Source organism: Antechinus flavipes, chromosome 3 (assembly GCF_016432865.1).
Source record: "Antechinus flavipes isolate AdamAnt ecotype Samford, QLD, Australia chromosome 3, AdamAnt_v2, whole genome shotgun sequence".
In the NCBI taxonomy this organism is placed as follows: domain Eukaryota; kingdom Metazoa; phylum Chordata; class Mammalia; order Dasyuromorphia; family Dasyuridae; genus Antechinus; species Antechinus flavipes.
The window spans coordinates 396,591,361-396,610,033 of NC_067400.1; the positions used below are offsets into that span (position 1 = coordinate 396,591,361).

At 34.3% G+C, this 18,673-nt stretch overlaps 2 protein-coding genes across 11 annotated transcripts in view; one reads left to right on the forward strand and one right to left on the reverse strand.

The window, feature by feature from the left end:
- OSGEPL1 (O-sialoglycoprotein endopeptidase like 1) overlaps positions 1-14,106 on the forward strand; it is a 39,857-nt gene extending 25,751 nt beyond the window's left edge. The window contains exons 8-9 of one of the 2 annotated variants that reach the window (XM_051986027.1): positions 1,461-1,566; positions 13,941-14,106. In XM_051986027.1, coding sequence (XP_051841987.1) covers positions 1,461-1,533 — 73 coding nt within the window. In that variant the 3' untranslated portion in view covers positions 1,534-1,566; positions 13,941-14,106. Of the gene's footprint in view, positions 1-1,460; positions 1,663-13,940 lie in introns of those variants that run through there. The other variant, XM_051986026.1, reaches the window with a different exon arrangement.
- The window catches only part of ANKAR (ankyrin and armadillo repeat containing), a 111,411-nt gene continuing 95,794 nt past the window's right edge, over positions 3,057-18,673 (reverse strand). For 3 of the 9 annotated variants that reach the window (XM_051986016.1, XM_051986017.1, XM_051986013.1), the window contains 6 exons: positions 15,428-15,586; positions 14,491-14,608; positions 13,691-13,800; positions 12,556-12,752; positions 10,395-10,441; positions 3,057-3,479 (listed from right to left, as the gene is read on the reverse strand). In XM_051986016.1, coding sequence (XP_051841976.1) covers positions 3,214-3,479; positions 10,395-10,441; positions 12,556-12,752; positions 13,691-13,800; positions 14,491-14,608; positions 15,428-15,586 — 897 coding nt within the window. In that variant the 3' untranslated portion in view covers positions 3,057-3,213. Of the gene's footprint in view, positions 3,480-5,623; positions 5,671-7,784; positions 7,982-10,394; positions 10,442-12,555; positions 12,753-13,690; positions 13,801-14,490; positions 14,609-15,427; positions 15,587-18,673 lie in introns of all 9 variants that reach the window. The other 6 variants (XM_051986014.1, XM_051986015.1, XM_051986018.1 and 3 more) reach the window with 6 other exon arrangements.

The following is an 18,673-nucleotide window of genomic DNA, read 5'->3' on the forward strand; positions in this document are numbered from 1 at the left end:
CAGTTAAGAGTCATTCCCTAGAACAAATATAGTGGCATATATAACAAGTTGCTTATTAGCAGCTATTCCCTCCATTCATCCTTTCTAGTTCTAATGTACTTGGATAGTAATTGAGAGGCTGGCTACAAGCTCTTCACAGGGTTGTGGTACTTAAAATACTTTGTAACTCTAAAGCATAATATAAAAGTGATCTATTGTTACCAATGATCACAAGTTGACATTTATAATAAGCAGCTGGTAGTACAGTCCATTGCGTGTTAGAAGACCTGGATTCAAGTCCAGCCTTAGACACTTACTTAACCTCGGATAAGAAAATTAACTTGTTTGCTTCAGTTTCCTCAGTTGTAAAATAGATGTTATTATAGCATCTACCTCTCAAGGTTGTTGTGAGAATCTAGTGAGATATTTGTAAATTGCTTAGCACAGTGTTTGATATATATATAATATGTGGACTATGTATATAATAATATTTGTGGCATTGTATAAGTGCTAGGTACGATTGTTACCATTGTAACAGGAATGTGCAAAGTATTCTTGTTTCTCTGATTTTCTCATTCTTCTGATCAAGTATATGGTTTAGTTGAGAGTTTTTTCCTGTCACTATGAATGCCCCTATATTCAGTTTTCTTTACTAATAACTCATTTGACTATATATTACAGACTATTTACTCTTTTTCTTTTCTACATAGATTAATTATTTCATTAAAAGATTATTCTAAGAAAAGTAATATGTCTGTTTAAGTACCAGAATTTACCATGCATGTGAGAAAGATACTGTATGTAGATTGTGTTCTGCCATATTCTACAAACTGAGATTGCATTTGTTTTAGGACCTGGTCTCCTGATTAATTTTAAATGTAGGATAAAGTTTTGTGCCCAATTCATGTAATGACTGCTTGTTTTTTTTTTAATACCAGGGCTTGGATCTAATCCAAGGTTTATTTTAGGAAACCTGGAACCAACATCCCACCCAGAAAAACAAAGGACCATAGATTTAGATATCTGGAGGAGCCTCCAGAGATTATCTAGTTCAGCTACTGAATTCTCTAGAAAATTGAGATCCAAAAGGTGATTACAGATCCAGGACTCAAAGCCTGTGACCCTGAATGCAAGTTTAGTGCTCATTCTTAGATAGCAGGAATGAGGCTATAATGAACTAAAATAGGAAGAATGCTTCTTGGAGTCATTTGGGCATGAGGAGACTAGGTGGAACAAAAAGATGATTAAAATGGTCTTTCTGAAGACCTTCAGATCTGTAACTAGCAAGATTCAAAGGGCCAGCAATGAAAGATTACCTCCTTCCTACCCCCACCCCCCAAAAAAAAAACCTTCTGTTTATATTTTTATTGTTCTGTGATCATTAGTATAAATTCTTCCTTTAGTGATCATCAACCTAATCTGTATGAATCTCTGAATTTATCAAAGTTAAATTGTAATACATTGCATTTTTTATTATACAGATGTCCTCTTGGAGTTGATATATCAAAACAAGTTCAAGAAGCTGCCATAAAAGTACCAAGTTTGAAGATTTGATCCTTGATTTTCCTTAAGAAAAAAATTTTAAAGGTATTGACTCAATGTTAGTACCAGATCTTAGATTTTTATGTGCTGTATTTGAGAAGTATAAAATTGTAAATATCCATTAAAGTTTTTTTAAAGGTATTTTCATACTTTCCCTGTTATGCTCCTATGTTTGACAGGTCAAATAAGACTTTAGGGCGTCAAAATTTTGATAATGAAAAGAAAACAAGTTGTAAATACAACTAGACAGACGATAGCCTAATATAGAAAAAAGTACAAAAAGTTTCTTTCCCTTATTATATGAAAACACATAAAAGTTATAGGACACATGCATAGATTTCTTAGGGCATGGGAAAGAGTAATCCCAAATAAGATAACATAGTGAACCTGTCATAGGTAATAGAGTCACAGATAAAAGAGGATATCTTATAACAAGATACATGTAGTGGTTATGGTTGGCCTAAATCTTGTTAAATGAATGTTCTTCCCCCAATGCTCAAGAAAACTTGTTACTAAGTCTTTCACAAGATTAAGTGTTTTACCATATGCCCACCATTAGGAGTACAGATAGTTTTTGTTTTTGGGTAACTCATAATCTAATAGAAATAACAATTTATAAGAGAATTCAGTTGCTAGTCTCTTAAAAACACCGGATGGAAAGATTCACTGGTCCTCAAGAGGCAGCAGCAAAGCAAATGCTAAGGACTTTAAGAGCTACAATCTTCTTTACCAGGTTTTTAATAATTGGGACTGTTGAAGGGCCTACAGGTCCCTTTGCTGGGTCTTCATAAGATATTGCTCTCTTAGACGACGATTATGGGGCCAGACTGGAAGCTAGGTTGGGAGGTACTATTATTCTCAGGGCCTTGTGCTCAGAATGTTAGGCCTATCTCCATCAGGGTCTGAATGGAGGTAATGATTGCTGTGGTGGTAGTAGTTTGATATTCCTGGCACAGCACCTGCTTATAACTTCATTAGGGCATGTTGCTACTTAACTAGAATGTGCCAAAATCCAATTTATTTGCTAATATTTTGTGTGATCAGATAAAAGCGAACTGACAGGGTGGTTCAATCTTTAGGACTGAAACTTTAAACAGTGCCTGGTACATGGTAGGTGCTTAATAAAAACTTGTGGTTGGTTGCTTGATTGGATACAAATTAAGTAGGGGAAACTGTGAGAGGGTTATAAAAACTAGTATTCTAAGCTCTAGCCCATAAGGAGCAGTGACTGGATAAAGAGATCTGCTTTTATGTAACTATTATCTATCTATCTATCTATCTGTATGCCACAAATGTGCTTGGAAGGCAGTTGCCTCTCATCACAGCTTTGGATTTATTGAGCACCACCACTCTACATGCTTCCTTTGTATCCCTTGCAGCACCCATTCAGGGGCATGAGATGATCGCTCCTTTCTTGTCTCTGGTCTTTATTTGAAGGATGAGTGACATTTTAGGAATTATAACCTAAAAGAGGAGGATTGGTTTGGTCCAGTCAGTCCTCTTTTTCCTCACACACACACTTTATGACATAAATATTCATTTGTTGCTATTGTGTCCATCATGAAACTTTATTAGAGTGTGGTTATTTTCATTTACTACATAAAGTTTTATTCACTGAACCATATTTTTCACTATCAGTATTTAGAAATTCCTGTTTTAAAATGCTAGCAGGCTCTCTAGCTAAGAATGTTTTCATGTTGAAGTGTTTTGAGCATTTTCTTGAGTGTCACTGGGAACTTTCTTCTGTTTAATTTCCTTGAGTTGATTCAAAACCATTATTCTTGGCCTTGAGACTTTTATAATATCTGGTGAAGCTGAAGTTGAAAAAGAAAACATTTTACGAGAAGTAGTATACCTTGTTGCTTTCAGTCTTCCTATTAAGTTGCTTGTACGAGGTATTATAAGCAAAGAGTCTTTAGGCTGAATTCTAGCTTTTGCTTTTCTTCTGTGTTCTTTACCTAGAAATGATAGAGAACCAGAATAACAACTATTATTCTCAGATTTTTGTCACATTAATGAGTCATTTTCCTAAAATGGAATAAAGATGAAATTGATATGATCTTCCCATTTCAAAATTCATTTCATGTTCTTGGTCATTATAATTAAACAGGCCCAAAAAAAAAAAAAAATTATGCCTTCAGTATCCTATCTCAGAAGTTGCCTTGGCCAGAATTAGACAAAGTAGACCTTCCTCAAAAATTGTTAGACTGTCACGCTGTAAACTTGTGGTCAACCAACAATTAAATCCATTTCAGCTAGCTGATAGACAAAGTTATCTTTTCTGCCCAAAGAACTTGAAGTTAAGTCAGTTGTTCCCATTGCAGTCCTATTTGATCTGAAAGGGATTGATAAATAAATACTGTATTCTCTTATCTAATTTTTCTTGCAAAAACCTTTATCATTGTAAAGTATGGAGATTTCTGTGATTACCAATCTCATCTTTTAACTTGGTTTCTCCTTTTATTTCTGATATGAGGCAAGTCTTAAGTAAAGGTGTTTTTTTAGTCTGGTCCTTAGCACTAAGGACACGTAAGGACAAACAATGAATTCTGCAAGTAAATAATGTGTCACCTTATGTTCAAAGAGACTGATATGTATTCAATAGGAGATATCAGAATCATAAAAGTTTCATAGAACAAAGAGGAGTATATTACTTTTCTTACAGTTAGATAGATAAATAAGAGTGAGGTATTTCTGTCTTCAGATTTGGAGTGATCAACCCTAATCACAGGAGGATTTATTGACTACTTACTGTTTATATAACATAACTCAAGTTTTAATAGATATACTAAAAAGTAAAAAGAACATTCTTAAGTACAGGTTAGAGAAAATGATGGCAAGTTACATGATAACATAATAATATGGCAATATAGTAATGAGTCTGATTTTTGCCTGTGATTTGCAGATTTTCTCATTGTTTTATTAACCCTTTTCTTACAAGTCCAGAGAGAGTATATTTACAAGTGAAATTGCTGTGGGATAAAATCATTAACTGTTATGCCACAGTTTTCTTTAACTGTCCTGACTCAGTTTCCCTGTCTCAGTTACCTTAACTGTTCTGTCTCTGACCCAGTAAAACTAAGGATTGTTCGCTCTTGGGTTATGAATTAGCAAGATAAAAGAGTAGCTCTCCTGACTCTTTTATGGATTTACAATATTCCTTTAGAATATTCCAAGACCAACCCATGATATCTTTACTTCTTTGTCTCTGGAATTTTTAGGTTTTTATGGCTTCCCCTCCCTGATAAAAAAACTTTCCCTCCCTTTCTCTTTTGTCTCCAAAAAGGTATTTAAGAAGTTGGGGTTCCTCCATTCATTGCTGGAGAATGGCGTCTGGCAGCTGTATGCTGGACGCTGGATTCTTTGGGTCCTCCAGCCCTGGGACCAATATGGATTCTTTGGTCCCAGTATACTTATCTCTGTCTGACTGGATAATCTGAGACATGAGTCCTGTCCAGTCAATCTTACTCTCCCATTAATAAAATATTAAAAACTCTCTAATCTCTCTCCTGCCTCAGTTTCTCTGGCATTACAAACTAAATCGAAATGAGATTAGGATTGTAAGTCTTCTATGGAAGGGGAGTTGATAGAGCTGCATTTTAGGCAGAAGGAATACATTTGAAACTCAGATGGGGAGAGAGAATTTTTGGAAGGAAGCTTAGGGTTTACCTAGTGCAATTTTTCTAAAAAAGAAAACTAAATCTCAGATTAAAGTGATTTGCCCAAATCCACATAGTTAGCAGCAGACTCAGGACTAGTACCTAGGTCTTCTGACTGATTTAGTGATTATTCTTCTGTATTATGCTTCCTCTTATGGAATAGAAAATTATCACATTGATTCTCTTCCCACTGTCCCAGACCCTCCCTCATTCCCCCCCAAAAATTTGTGTTCTAACATCACATCAATCTCCCTAGTCAAAATTTTTATATATTAGTGGTACCTAAGGGACAAATTGTACTTTTATACCAACCACACATTTGACTGAAGTGGAGAATGTGTGAGAGCAAAGAGTGAGTTATGTTTTTAATGCTTTCATGGCCAAAAAGAGAATAATTTATATCCTTTTAACTAGCCAAAATTTCATCAGAAGAAAAACATTACCTTTTTTAAAGACAGGCTTTACAGATGGGCCTCCATTTATCTCTAGACTGAAAAGGAAATAAGAAAAAGTTGGAACATATTTTTATTAAGTGCTTGTTTTGTTTTGAACACTGAGTATAGAAATTCTGGGGCAGTTGCTGCCCTCAAAGAATTTATATTCTAAAAGAGGAAATTAACATATAAATGGGAATGATAGCCAGGGAATGTCTGGGAAGTCTCAGGAATGGTGAGTTGATCCGTAGAACCACTGTAAATACTTATGCTATATATAATTTTTGGTGTTTTTAAGATCACTTATACTCCACATGCAATAATGTTTTAATTCAGCCTTTCAGATTTAACTTGTTTTCGATACTGCTGAGTTATACAATGGCATATACATGGCACCTCTCCATTGCCCATTGATTGCACCTGATTCCTGGAGATAGTAAATTGTTTTCTTACTAGTTGAGATTGAGGAATAATCTATCTGTGAGCTTTTAAAACTCGAATTGAGAAAGTTTCAGAATAGAGCCAGAGCTATCTGATAAGTCATTAGGAAGGCCCCCACTTCCATACCTCCTGCCCTCCCCAACTCCAAATGGTCCTATTACCGTTTCTATTTACATTTCCAGAGAAATTAAAGCTGGAGAGATAGGTTGTCAGTCTTTGTTACTAAGATTAAGTATTTTAGTATAAGGGATATAGTACCTCAGGGCTTAATATAGTGCCTGGCACTTTGTAGGCTCTTAATAAATGTTGTTTGGTTAGTTGATTAATCCTATAGTGAAGGAAATTATGAATTTGTGAAAATATGAAGAGATTGTAATGGAACTTGAGGAATCTACTTCCATCCATGTAATATTAAACACTCTATATAGGAACGTATGTGGAGCAATTCATCCATACCCTATCAGGTGAGAAACTTCTAGGATTTCTGATAGAAAGGAAGAAAGCAGTACAGGGGAAGAAAACAGTACAGTATTACCATTTGAAAGCTAAAATTAAAGGTCTCCATGAAAACATAAGCTTTTATACTACGAATTTTAACTACCCAGAAATGAATGCCATTTCTAATATTTTTATGGAACTCATGACTTCTTAAATGGTATGTATTATATAATAGTTTTTCATAGAACTGTTAGTGGAATTTGATGGCATATGCCTAGCAATAATAAACTTATACAGTAAATTGTGTTTGTCTAGCATTTCTTCATCCAAAAATCTCTATTAAGTACAATGCATCACTAGTTTATTAAAATTCATATTTATAATGATACATTCTAAAGGCATTTAAATACCCAGAATATACCTCTGAAAAAAAAGTTAAATTTTTAAAAATTAATTTTAGGATTCAGTGTTGTATTCTTATTCTTTTGGGAAATTGATGATCCTTCTATGGTACATGTAATTCTGTATTAACTAGAATATTTGATGATCTATAACACCAAATTCCCTCTTTGTATCATATTCTACAGTTAAAAATCTTTTGCTAACATTAGCTATGGTGTAAAATATATTATATATTTTACTATGTAATATATATCCATCTTGGGCTCCAATCCAAAAGATTAGAAGAAAAAATATAGGAAGTGCATCATATAAAAAATATCTTGAAACTTTAAAGAGTGATTTTATCATAAAAGGGAAAAAAAAGGACCACATTATATTTCACTTCATCTACTATTACATGATCTGCTTTAGTCCTTTTCTAGCCTTTGGAATTGGAACCCAAGTGTTTGCCCTACCTCTAGATAACTCTTTGCCCCTGCTTGGAGGTAATTAGGCTTGATGACTACTTATTACATATATAGTTGAGGGGTTTCTTGTTCATATATGGGTCAAAGATCTAGATTTACTTTAGATTGACTCAAGAATGGACATAAAACTCCTGGATCTTATTTGTTAATAACATAACTTTCTAGGAATATTCTGGACTTATAAAGTAGTCAAATTGTACTCCTCTTTATCTATGTCTTCTGACCTCGATCAAAACTGACCCAGGTTCCCAAGGTAGTCTTTCAGGTTCACCTCCCTGTCATTGTGCATATTAGAAATATTTCTGAATTTCTGATTTTCACTGGACATCTTGAAATCTTGAGTCACCTAGGTAAATCTAACTCAAAAAAGAAGCTACCTAAATATAACTTTATTATCATAATTTCATATAAATGCATGGTACCTTATAGAAGGCAGCCCAACTTTTTTTTGCATTTGAAATTCCTTTACAAAATCTGGGTTGATACTTGCATCTTTGCTGATGTTATTCATTAAAAGAAGGAACTGATTAGGCTTATTTCTGCATTCCTTTAACAAGAGTCGGTAAGCTTTTGCATTGTAAGTTAAATAGCCAAGAGCACAGGCACAAGCTATACGGACCTAAACAAAACAGAGACATTTCTTTCTTGGTTGCTGATTACCTTTTCCTTTTTTTTTTTTTTTTTTTTTAATTTTAAAATTTCTGTGTCCCTCATCAAATATTTAATGAAATTAACCAGTATTTTTTTTTTTTTAATGGAAGATGTGTATCTCCCTGAAACAGAATTATAACGGAATGATTTCTCTTTCAACTACCTTATTTGACACTGCCACTTATAGAGCAGCCACACAGGCTGATAGAAAGGGCAATATGTTTCATACATTGCAGTGGTACTTACTGTTATTTCCCAAAGGTCAGGAGAAGTAGTATATAGAGATATTTAGTTTAGAAAGTCATAGAAGAGGATCTAATTATTGTCTTTAAAAACCTGCCATGCTAAGTATGAAGCAGGACTTAGCATATATGTTTCAGAACCTAGCAGAGGAGTTCATTCCAGCTTAATGACGTATTTCTAGCTGAGTCTCTGTTTACTCTTATTCACAAGAGGGTAGTGGGGAAACATGTAGCAGGAAACCAGTATCACTCATGTAACACCAGTAGTCAATCTCCAGTTCTATTAGATTTATGCTACTTATTTGGGCTTACAGTCATCCAAACCAAATAAATCATTTTACTTATCCCTTATTTTGTTAAAATTTCCCTGGCAGACTTGTTTTGGGGATTATTTTTTTAGAAGTTTTAGAAATCAGACACCTGTCCTGACACTGGCAGTCTCTCTGATCTGTTTTTCCATTCCTGTAACCCCAGTTCATTAAGTATTTCAGCATTTCAAAGGACCTTGAAGTTTGGCTTGAGGCACCTAAAAAGTTTGGAGTTTGCCTGCCTTGATGGTCTAACTGTGCATAATCTGCTCAGAAATCTGTATTCTAATAGCAGTCTAATAGTATTCTAATAGTTTCTCTGGGTGGGGACGGGTGGAGTACTACAAGCCTCATCCTTCCCCCATGGAGAGGGCTGCCTCTCTGAATGGGCCTTGGACCCTGCTGCTTTGTAAGCAGAGACTGAGTTAAGTGCACAAATGACCACAGACCTAACTGTCCATCTCAAATTGGATTCTCTGGCTGAGATGGTGCTCCAGAACTGGAGAGGGCCTGACATGCTTGCAACAAGGGAGCCTTTGTACAGCTGTTTAACTCTGGGGTTATCAGGGAGAGACTTGCTCTTGCCATATGAGTCCTTACATTTTTTCTAGTTTTATTTTTGACTCATTTGCTTTACATAAGGTGGGTCAAAGAACTCCTGGGTATCTAGAGGAAGGTGCTAAGATTCAAAGGTTTGAATATTTAAGAGAAAGAGTGTGGAATGTTATGCCACAGTTTTCTTTAACTGTCCTGACTCAGTTTCCCTGTCTCAGTTACCTTAACTGTTCTGTCTCTGACCCAGTAAAACTAAGGATTGTTCGCTCTTGGGTTATGAATTAGCAAGATAAAAGAGTAGCTCTCCTGACTCTTTTATGGATTTACAATATTCCTTTAGAATATTCCAAGACCAACCCATGATATCTTTACTTCTTTGTCTCTGGAATTTTTAGGTTTTTATGGCTTCCCCTCCCTGATAAAAAAACTTTCCCTCCCTTTCTCTTTTGTCTCCAAAAAGGTATTTAAGAAGTTGGGGTTCCTCCATTCATTGCTGGAGAATGGCGTCTGGCAGCTGTATGCTGGACGCTGGATTCTTTGGGTCCTCCAGCCCTGGGACCAATATGGATTCCTTGGTCCCAGTATACTTATCTCTGTCTGACTGGATAATCTGAGACATGAGTCCTGTCCAGTCAATCTTACTCTCCCATTAATAAAATATTAAAAACTCTCTAATCTCTCTCCTGCCTCAGTTTCTCTGGCATTACAAACTAAATCGAAATGAGATTAGGATTGTAAGTCTTCTATGGAAGGGGAGTTGATAGAGCTGCATTTTAGGCAGAAGGAATACATTTGAAACTCAGATGGGGAGAGAGAATTTTTGGAAGGAAGCTTAGGGTTTACCTAGTGCAATTTTTCTAAAAAAGAAAACTAAATCTCAGATTAAAGTGATTTGCCCAAATCCACATAGTTAGCAGCAGACTCAGGACTAGTACCTAGGTCTTCTGACTGATTTAGTGATTATTCTTCTGTATTATGCTTCCTCTTATGGAATAGAAAATTATCACATTGATTCTCTTCCCACTGTCCCAGACCCTCCCTCATTCCCCCCCAAAAATTTGTGTTCTAACATCACATCAATCTCCCTAGTCAAAATTTTTATATATTAGTGGTACCTAAGGGACAAATTGTACTTTTATACCAACCACACATTTGACTGAAGTGGAGAATGTGTGAGAGCAAAGAGTGAGTTATGTTTTTAATGCTTTCATGGCCAAAAAGAGAATAATTTATATCCTTTTAACTAGCCAAAATTTCATCAGAAGAAAAACATTACCTTTTTTAAAGACAGGCTTTACAGATGGGCCTCCATTTATCTCTAGACTGAAAAGGAAATAAGAAAAAGTTGGAACATATTTTTATTAAGTGCTTGTTTTGTTTTGAACACTGAGTATAGAAATTCTGGGGCAGTTGCTGCCCTCAAAGAATTTATATTCTAAAAGAGGAAATTAACATATAAATGGGAATGATAGCCAGGGAATGTCTGGGAAGTCTCAGGAATGGTGAGTTGATCCGTAGAACCACTGTAAATACTTATGCTATATATAATTTTTGGTGTTTTTAAGATCACTTATACTCCACATGCAATAATGTTTTAATTCAGCCTTTCAGATTTAACTTGTTTTCGATACTGCTGAGTTATACAATGGCATATACATGGCACCTCTCCATTGCCCATTGATTGCACCTGATTCCTGGAGATAGTAAATTGTTTTCTTACTAGTTGAGATTGAGGAATAATCTATCTGTGAGCTTTTAAAACTCGAATTGAGAAAGTTTCAGAATAGAGCCAGAGCTATCTGATAAGTCATTAGGAAGGCCCCCACTTCCATACCTCCTGCCCTCCCCAACTCCAAATGGTCCTATTACCGTTTCTATTTACATTTCCAGAGAAATTAAAGCTGGAGAGATAGGTTGTCAGTCTTTGTTACTAAGATTAAGTATTTTAGTATAAGGGATATAGTACCTCAGGGCTTAATATAGTGCCTGGCACTTTGTAGGCTCTTAATAAATGTTGTTTGGTTAGTTGATTAATCCTATAGTGAAGGAAATTATGAATTTGTGAAAATATGAAGAGATTGTAATAGAACTTGAGGAATCTACTTCCATCCATGTAATATTAAACACTCTATATAGGAACGTATGTGGAGCAATTCATCCATACCCTATCAGGTGAGAAACTTCTAGGATTTCTGATAGAAAGGAAGAAAGCAGTACAGGGGAAGAAAACAGTACAGTATTACCATTTGAAAGCTAAAATTAAAGGTCTCCATGAAAACATAAGCTTTTATACTACGAATTTTAACTACCCAGAAATGAATGCCATTTCTAATATTTTTATGGAACTCATGACTTCTTAAATGGTATGTATTATATAATAGTTTTTCATAGAACTGTTAGTGGAATTTGATGGCATATGCCTAGCAATAATAAACTTATACAGTAAATTGTGTTTGTCTAGCATTTCTTCATCCAAAAATCTCTATTAAGTACAATGCATCACTAGTTTATTAAAATTCATATTTATAATGATACATTCTAAAGGCATTTAAATACCCAGAATATACCTCTGAAAAAAAAGTTAAATTTTTAAAAATTAATTTTAGGATTCAGTGTTGTATTCTTATTCTTTTGGGAAATTGATGATCCTTCTATGGTACATGTAATTCTGTATTAACTAGAATATTTGATGATCTATAACACCAAATTCCCTCTTTGTATCATATTCTACAGTTAAAAATCTTTTGCTAACATTAGCTATGGTGTAAAATATATTATATATTTTACTATGTAATATATATCCATCTTGGGCTCCAATCCAAAAGATTAGAAGAAAAAATATAGGAAGTGCATCATATAAAAAATATCTTGAAACTTTAAAGAGTGATTTTATCATAAAAGGGAAAAAAAAGGACCACATTATATTTCACTTCATCTACTATTACATGATCTGCTTTAGTCCTTTTCTAGCCTTTGGAATTGGAACCCAAGTGTTTGCCCTACCTCTAGATAACTCTTTGCCCCTGCTTGGAGGTAATTAGGCTTGATGACTACTTATTACATATATAGTTGAGGGGTTTCTTGTTCATATATGGGTCAAAGATCTAGATTTACTTTAGATTGACTCAAGAATGGACATAAAACTCCTGGATCTTATTTGTTAATAACATAACTTTCTAGGAATATTCTGGACTTATAAAGTAGTCAAATTGTACTCCTCTTTATCTATGTCTTCTGACCTCGATCAAAACTGACCCAGGTTCCCAAGGTAGTCTTTCAGGTTCACCTCCCTGTCATTGTGCATATTAGAAATATTTCTGAATTTCTGATTTTCACTGGACATCTTGAAATCTTGAGTCACCTAGGTAAATCTAACTCAAAAAAGAAGCTACCTAAATATAACTTTATTATCATAATTTCATATAAATGCATGGTACCTTATAGAAGGCAGCCCAACTTTTTTTTGCATTTGAAATTCCTTTACAAAATCTGGGTTGATACTTGCATCTTTGCTGATGTTATTCATTAAAAGAAGGAACTGATTAGGCTTATTTCTGCATTCCTTTAACAAGAGTCGGTAAGCTTTTGCATTGTAAGTTAAATAGCCAAGAGCACAGGCACAAGCTATACGGACCTAAACAAAACAGAGACATTTCTTTCTTGGTTGCTGATTACCTTTTCCTTTTTTTTTTTTTTTTTTTTTTAATTTTAAAATTTCTGTGTCCCTCATCAAATATTTAATGAAATTAACCAGTATTTTTTTTTTAATGGAAGATGTGTATCTCCCTGAAACAGAATTATAACGGAATGATTTCTCTTTCAACTACCTTATTTGACACTGCCACTTATAGAGCAGCCACACAGGCTGATAGAAAGGGCAATATGTTTCATACATTGCAGTGGTACTTACTGTTATTTCCCAAAGGTCAGGAGAAGTAGTATATAGAGATATTTAGTTTAGAAAGTCATAGAAGAGGATCTAATTATTGTCTTTAAAAACCTGCCATGCTAAGTATGAAGCAGGACTTAGCATATATGTTTCAGAACCTAGCAGAGGAGTTCATTCCAGCTTAATGACGTATTTCTAGCTGAGTCTCTGTTTACTCTTATTCACAAGAGGGTAGTGGGGAAACATGTAGCAGGAAACCAGTATCACTCATGTAACACCAGTAGTCAATCTCCAGTTCTATTAGATTTATGCTACTTATTTGGGCTTACAGTCATCCAAACCAAATAAATCATTTTACTTATGCCTTATGTGTGACTGCTAAAAATGACTGAATTTTTTGTTAGATTTTTTTTTTCTAATAAGAATTAAGGACTGACCAATTTCTTTATAATCAATTCTGTTAATTCCAAAGTTGTGCTTTGATTTAAGAATTAAGGTAATGACAATATAAATGATCATGGATGATAGGAATAAAATGTGAGAAGTAAGCAGCATTAAAAAAAAATCTTATTAAAGTTTATGGCTTATGAACCAAAATTATGAAGCTACTAATAGGGACATGAGAAGAGGAAAAATTATAGCTTCCTTATATTACTAAAGCAGGGTAAAGTTTTCTGTTTTACCTCTTCTTTTTCTGAGTACAAATGGTAGCAAAGCCTTTGAATTGTCCTTAATGTAGTAAAGCCTTCTGTAATACCAGCTCTGCAGTGAGTCAAGCTAGCTATCAAATTTCCTATAAATCAAGTAGATAAAATAGTTACACAAGAAATTTTGAAAAGGTACCATTTTTTGCATAAATAAAATGTTTAAAAATGTAAATGTTTAATAAAGCAGTATAAATGAAATCTTTGAATTTTTTTTTTTTACTTTCAGCTAGACAGGACTGAAGAAAGCTTTGTGGCCGTGGAATAAACTATTAAATATGACTAGACAACTTGTACATGTTTACTGTTATAAATGGGTCTTGGTGCAAATCTGTCCACCACAACAAAAAACTGAAAGTGCTCATTTTCCTAATGATGGAGAGTACTTTGGAGGGTGGGGGAACCATGCAATTCTGTATCCTAGGAAAATAATTGAAACACAATAATAGAGTTGGTTTATTTGTTGTTTGTGTTTTTCCAGAACTGTCCTAGCACTGGAAGTGTCCCCAAAGCTTCCCCTCACAGGTCACTCAGTCATTAAATATTTATTAGGTACCTACTATGTGCTAGGCACTATGATAAGTTCTGCGTATACAAAAAACAAAAAAAGGACAGTCCCAACTCTGTAGAAACTCCTACTCCCATAGAGAAGACTGGTTCTTAGGAATCTAAGCCCCAAACCATTGTTCAGAGAATTATTCACTATCACTTGAGTTATTAATACCTAATATTCTTAAATAGTGAAAATAATTTTGCATATAATTTTAGTAATTCCTTACCTGTTAAGACCAGAGTAGCTGTCCTACATGAAAACAGAAGGTCAACTAAAATAGTAATACCTCTTGCAGATAAAGTAATATGATCCATATCTACAATAACATTGGCTAACACAATTACCTGGAAATAAAAGCAAGATCATGAGATTTGTTCTCTAGATTAGGAACCACAGGAAACACTTGAACTAAAAACCTTTCTTCATTTAGACTTTGTTTTCTCCTACCAGGTAGGAAACTGTAAGGAAACAATTGGGAGGTTGCAGTAACTAGATCCTCTGTTCATCTTGGGGACATTGCTACCTTTACAATGACCTTCAGGAGTAAATCACTCCGTGCAACCTTGAGAATTATGTGGAACTTGGAGAGGAAATAGAAACAATTGTGGTGGCTACAGTTGTTTCTCAAAGGGCATGAATAAAAGATAAAGAGAAGAAATGTATTGGTGTAGATAGGTTAGCAAGTCATAAAAGAGTAAGGGCTATATGGGTAATGACTGATCTAATTTGACAAGTCCCCAGTATAACAGGGGAAAATATTACACATGTAAATAGAGAATAGCATCAATGATTGCACTGAGTACTTTGGATAAAATTATGTTGTTTCATTTTATATATATATATATATATACATATATGTATATACATATACATATATGTATATATATAATTGAGTAATTTTTATCTTTTTTTTTCTTCTTGGGATATTTATTGGTTTTGTATTAACATCATGTACATATTGAATAATTTTTTAACTATGTTCAGTTTGCTGCTAGCCTATAATTCTACCTATGAGAACAAGGAGTTTTGGAAGAAAACAAAGGGTAATGGACAAGACAGATACAAATTTTACCTATCAAAATTTTGGGACAAGCTTTTCAAATTCTTTGTAATGTTGTGCTAAATGTATTTACTGATTTAGTATCTATAATCTACTTTTATACCTGAAATGCTGCCATTGCTCTTTCAATCTCAATATCCGATTCCAGAAAAGGTTCAAAAATAGATATTGTAATTGCTCCACTTTCCAGTATTAGATATTGTTGATAGCGATTATTAAATGCAAAAAGCGTTATTGCATAGCCTGCTCTTAGACAAATATCCTAGAAATAAGAAAAAAACATTGTCTTAGGTCATTATTTTATCATATCTACAATTTATTGAGGTAGTAAAATATATCGCATTTCATTCATAAACTAGAATCTAAACTAGACTACGGATAGAGATTGGCTGGATTTAGGATTTCATTGATATGTAGAACCCCTGTATGAACAAATTCCTTCTACCAATACAGTTCATCATCATCTCCTCTGCAACTTAACAGCCTTAGAGAGTTCCCTAGAGTGCTGAGTGCCTATGACTTGACTAGGGTCATAGAACCAGTGTATATCAGACATAGGACTTGAATACAGGTTTTTTCCTGGTTCTTAAGATAAGCTCTCTATCAATTACAGTGTCCTGAAAACTTAAGACAGGTTGCGATCTACATTGGTACGGGGAATTTCCATACCAGAACCCTTTTTATGTTAATGAAACCCAGTAGGTATAGAAATAATACAAAAGATAAGATTTAGTAATAGCAAAAGACTTCATTATCCCATTGAAATTCTTCATTTCAGCATTTAATATTCATTTTAGCATTATTTCACATTAGCCCAAAGTTGGAAGGAACATCACAGCACGTCTCTTCCAACATCTTTTCTATCTATGATCAAGAATTTCTTCTATACCAACTATCATTTAAAGACTTCCAGGAAGGGGCAACCCACCATCTTTGTTGTCTTCCCTTTTTACTTTGGACTTTTGTCTGTTAGTAGAGTGTCTAATAGGTTCTTTAAAAATATTTATTATTAGTTTATTGATTCTTTTCCTGATTTTAAGCTTATAAATTTGCCTCATTACAATCATAACCTATTGCTCCTGGTTTTGCCCTCTGAAACCAAGCAAAAGAAATCTAATACTTCTTCCATATGTTAACCCTAAACACCTCCAATTCCTTCAACCAGTCATCATATGATATGAATTTGAGGCTTCCCACTACCTTTGTCACCCTTCTTTGGAATATCTTCAATCTGTCAATGGTCTTTCTAATAATGTGGAATACAGAAATGAACACAATACTTGAAATGTAGCCTGAGGAGGGTAAACTAGTCCTGAGCTATTGCTTCTTTCAAACTGATGATCGTCTTATCTTTCTTGGCTAAATATAGCATGTTGTTGACATCTGTCAAACTTGGTGCCCACTAAAACTTTTTTGAGATACATGAATGTTCTATTACCTCATCTTCACCCTCTGGCTAAATCTTGGATTTGTGAAATCTACTTTTTGAAGATAAATATAAGACTTTGGATTTCTCCCTATTAAAATTTATCATATTAAATTTAGTCCAATGTTACATTATATTATCCATGCCTCTCAGCTTTGTGCCATCTGCAAGTTTGATAAGCTTCTTATTTATGTTTTGTTGTTTTTTTTTTTTGGTTGGGGCATTTGGGGTTGTCATATGCCTAGGGTCCCACAGCTAGGAAATGTTAAGTGTCCTCCTGACTTCAGGGCTGATGCTCTATTCACTGCCGCCACCTAGCTGCCCCCTATGCCTTTATTTTCAAACCATTGATTAAAATGGTAAGCAGCATAGGGGTTACAATGCAGTTTCCAATAGCATTCTCTGGACACCTCTGCTAAGTTGATATTAAGCCATTTATGATGGCTTAATCATTCCATCATTTCTGAATCTATCTAGTTGAACTCTTACCTAGCCCACATCTTACATCTTTTTGATATAAACATGAGACTTTATAAATCTTTTGCTAAAAATCTTATTGAACTATATCTACAGTATTCCTTTGATCTGATGTCAGAAATATTTCTAAATATTTGGTTTTCACTGGACATCTTAAAATCTAGTAATTCTATAAAAAAGGAACAGGTTAATTTGGCATGGGCTACTCTTTGTCACCATTGCTTCATTTTTATTTTTATTTTTAGCTATTCACTAAACTTCTGTGTAACATTATATTCTAGGATTTTTCCAAAAATTGAAATCCAACTCATTTGTCCCTAGCTTTCAGCTTCCCTTTTCTTCATTTTTTTTTGAAAATCAAGATGACATCGGCACTTTTCCAATCCTGTAACGTAAGGGTTACTAATCTGGTATAATCAAGCATGTGTTTAAAAAAAACCCAAAACATTTTGATAACTATATTTCAATATAATTGATTTCCTTTGTAATTTATAATATGCATTAAAAACAACATTCTAGAAAGAGGTCCATAGGTTTCATCAAACTTCCAGAGGTTTCCATACCACCAAAAAAGATTAAGAACCCCTGCTCTAGGACTTCTATTTGCCATAATCCTTCAGGAATCTTGATAAGACTCAGTACTTAAAAATATCAAGAACAATGGTTTGACCTTATCAAGAACTGCTGGTGGCCTCACAGCCACTTATCTTGTGAATTAACTAGAATATAATGATTTTTGTTCTGCCTTATCTAGATCAATCCCTTCAGGCAATTCCTTTTTTTCCTCTTAAATGGAATTCTTTTTCTTTGTGTCTTCAGAATTTTATTTTCAAGAGCTTTCTTTCTGTCCTGACAACCCCTATAGAATTTTAGTCCATGGATCTCTATTCTTCCTTTTGTACCCTTTGAAATTTACTCTCTGTGAACCTATAGTGCATGCCTATACCGTATGCCCAACTTTCCTCTCCTTCATCACAAACAAGTTTTCTTCTTTCTCTAAGTTCCCATTATTTCCACCCAGTAGCTCTAGTAGATGTCTGGGTCATTGAAGCCCCCCAGCACTACTGTCTCATGCCTTTGTACTAAGTTTGTGACATGTTTCCTATATTCATCTATGTTCCTTTTTTGTCCATTTTATAATCTTCTCCAATGACAATTTTATTTGTTTCTACCTCTACTGATCTTCACTCAGATGTTCCTCTTCTGATTTCTTGACTTCCTCACATGAAGGAATATTACTTATTATACAATAGTACTCTCCTTCCTTTCATGTTCTTCCCACTCCACCAAAAAACACACTTTAATCTATCCTTTTTATTGTGAATAAGATATACCTTTCCCCAGTCCTACACAAGTCATTAAGTCTCAGCAGTCTCAGCAATTATTTGTAAGATCAGATTTGTCTCCCTGACATAGGATCTCCAGTTCCTCTGGCCTATTTACCCC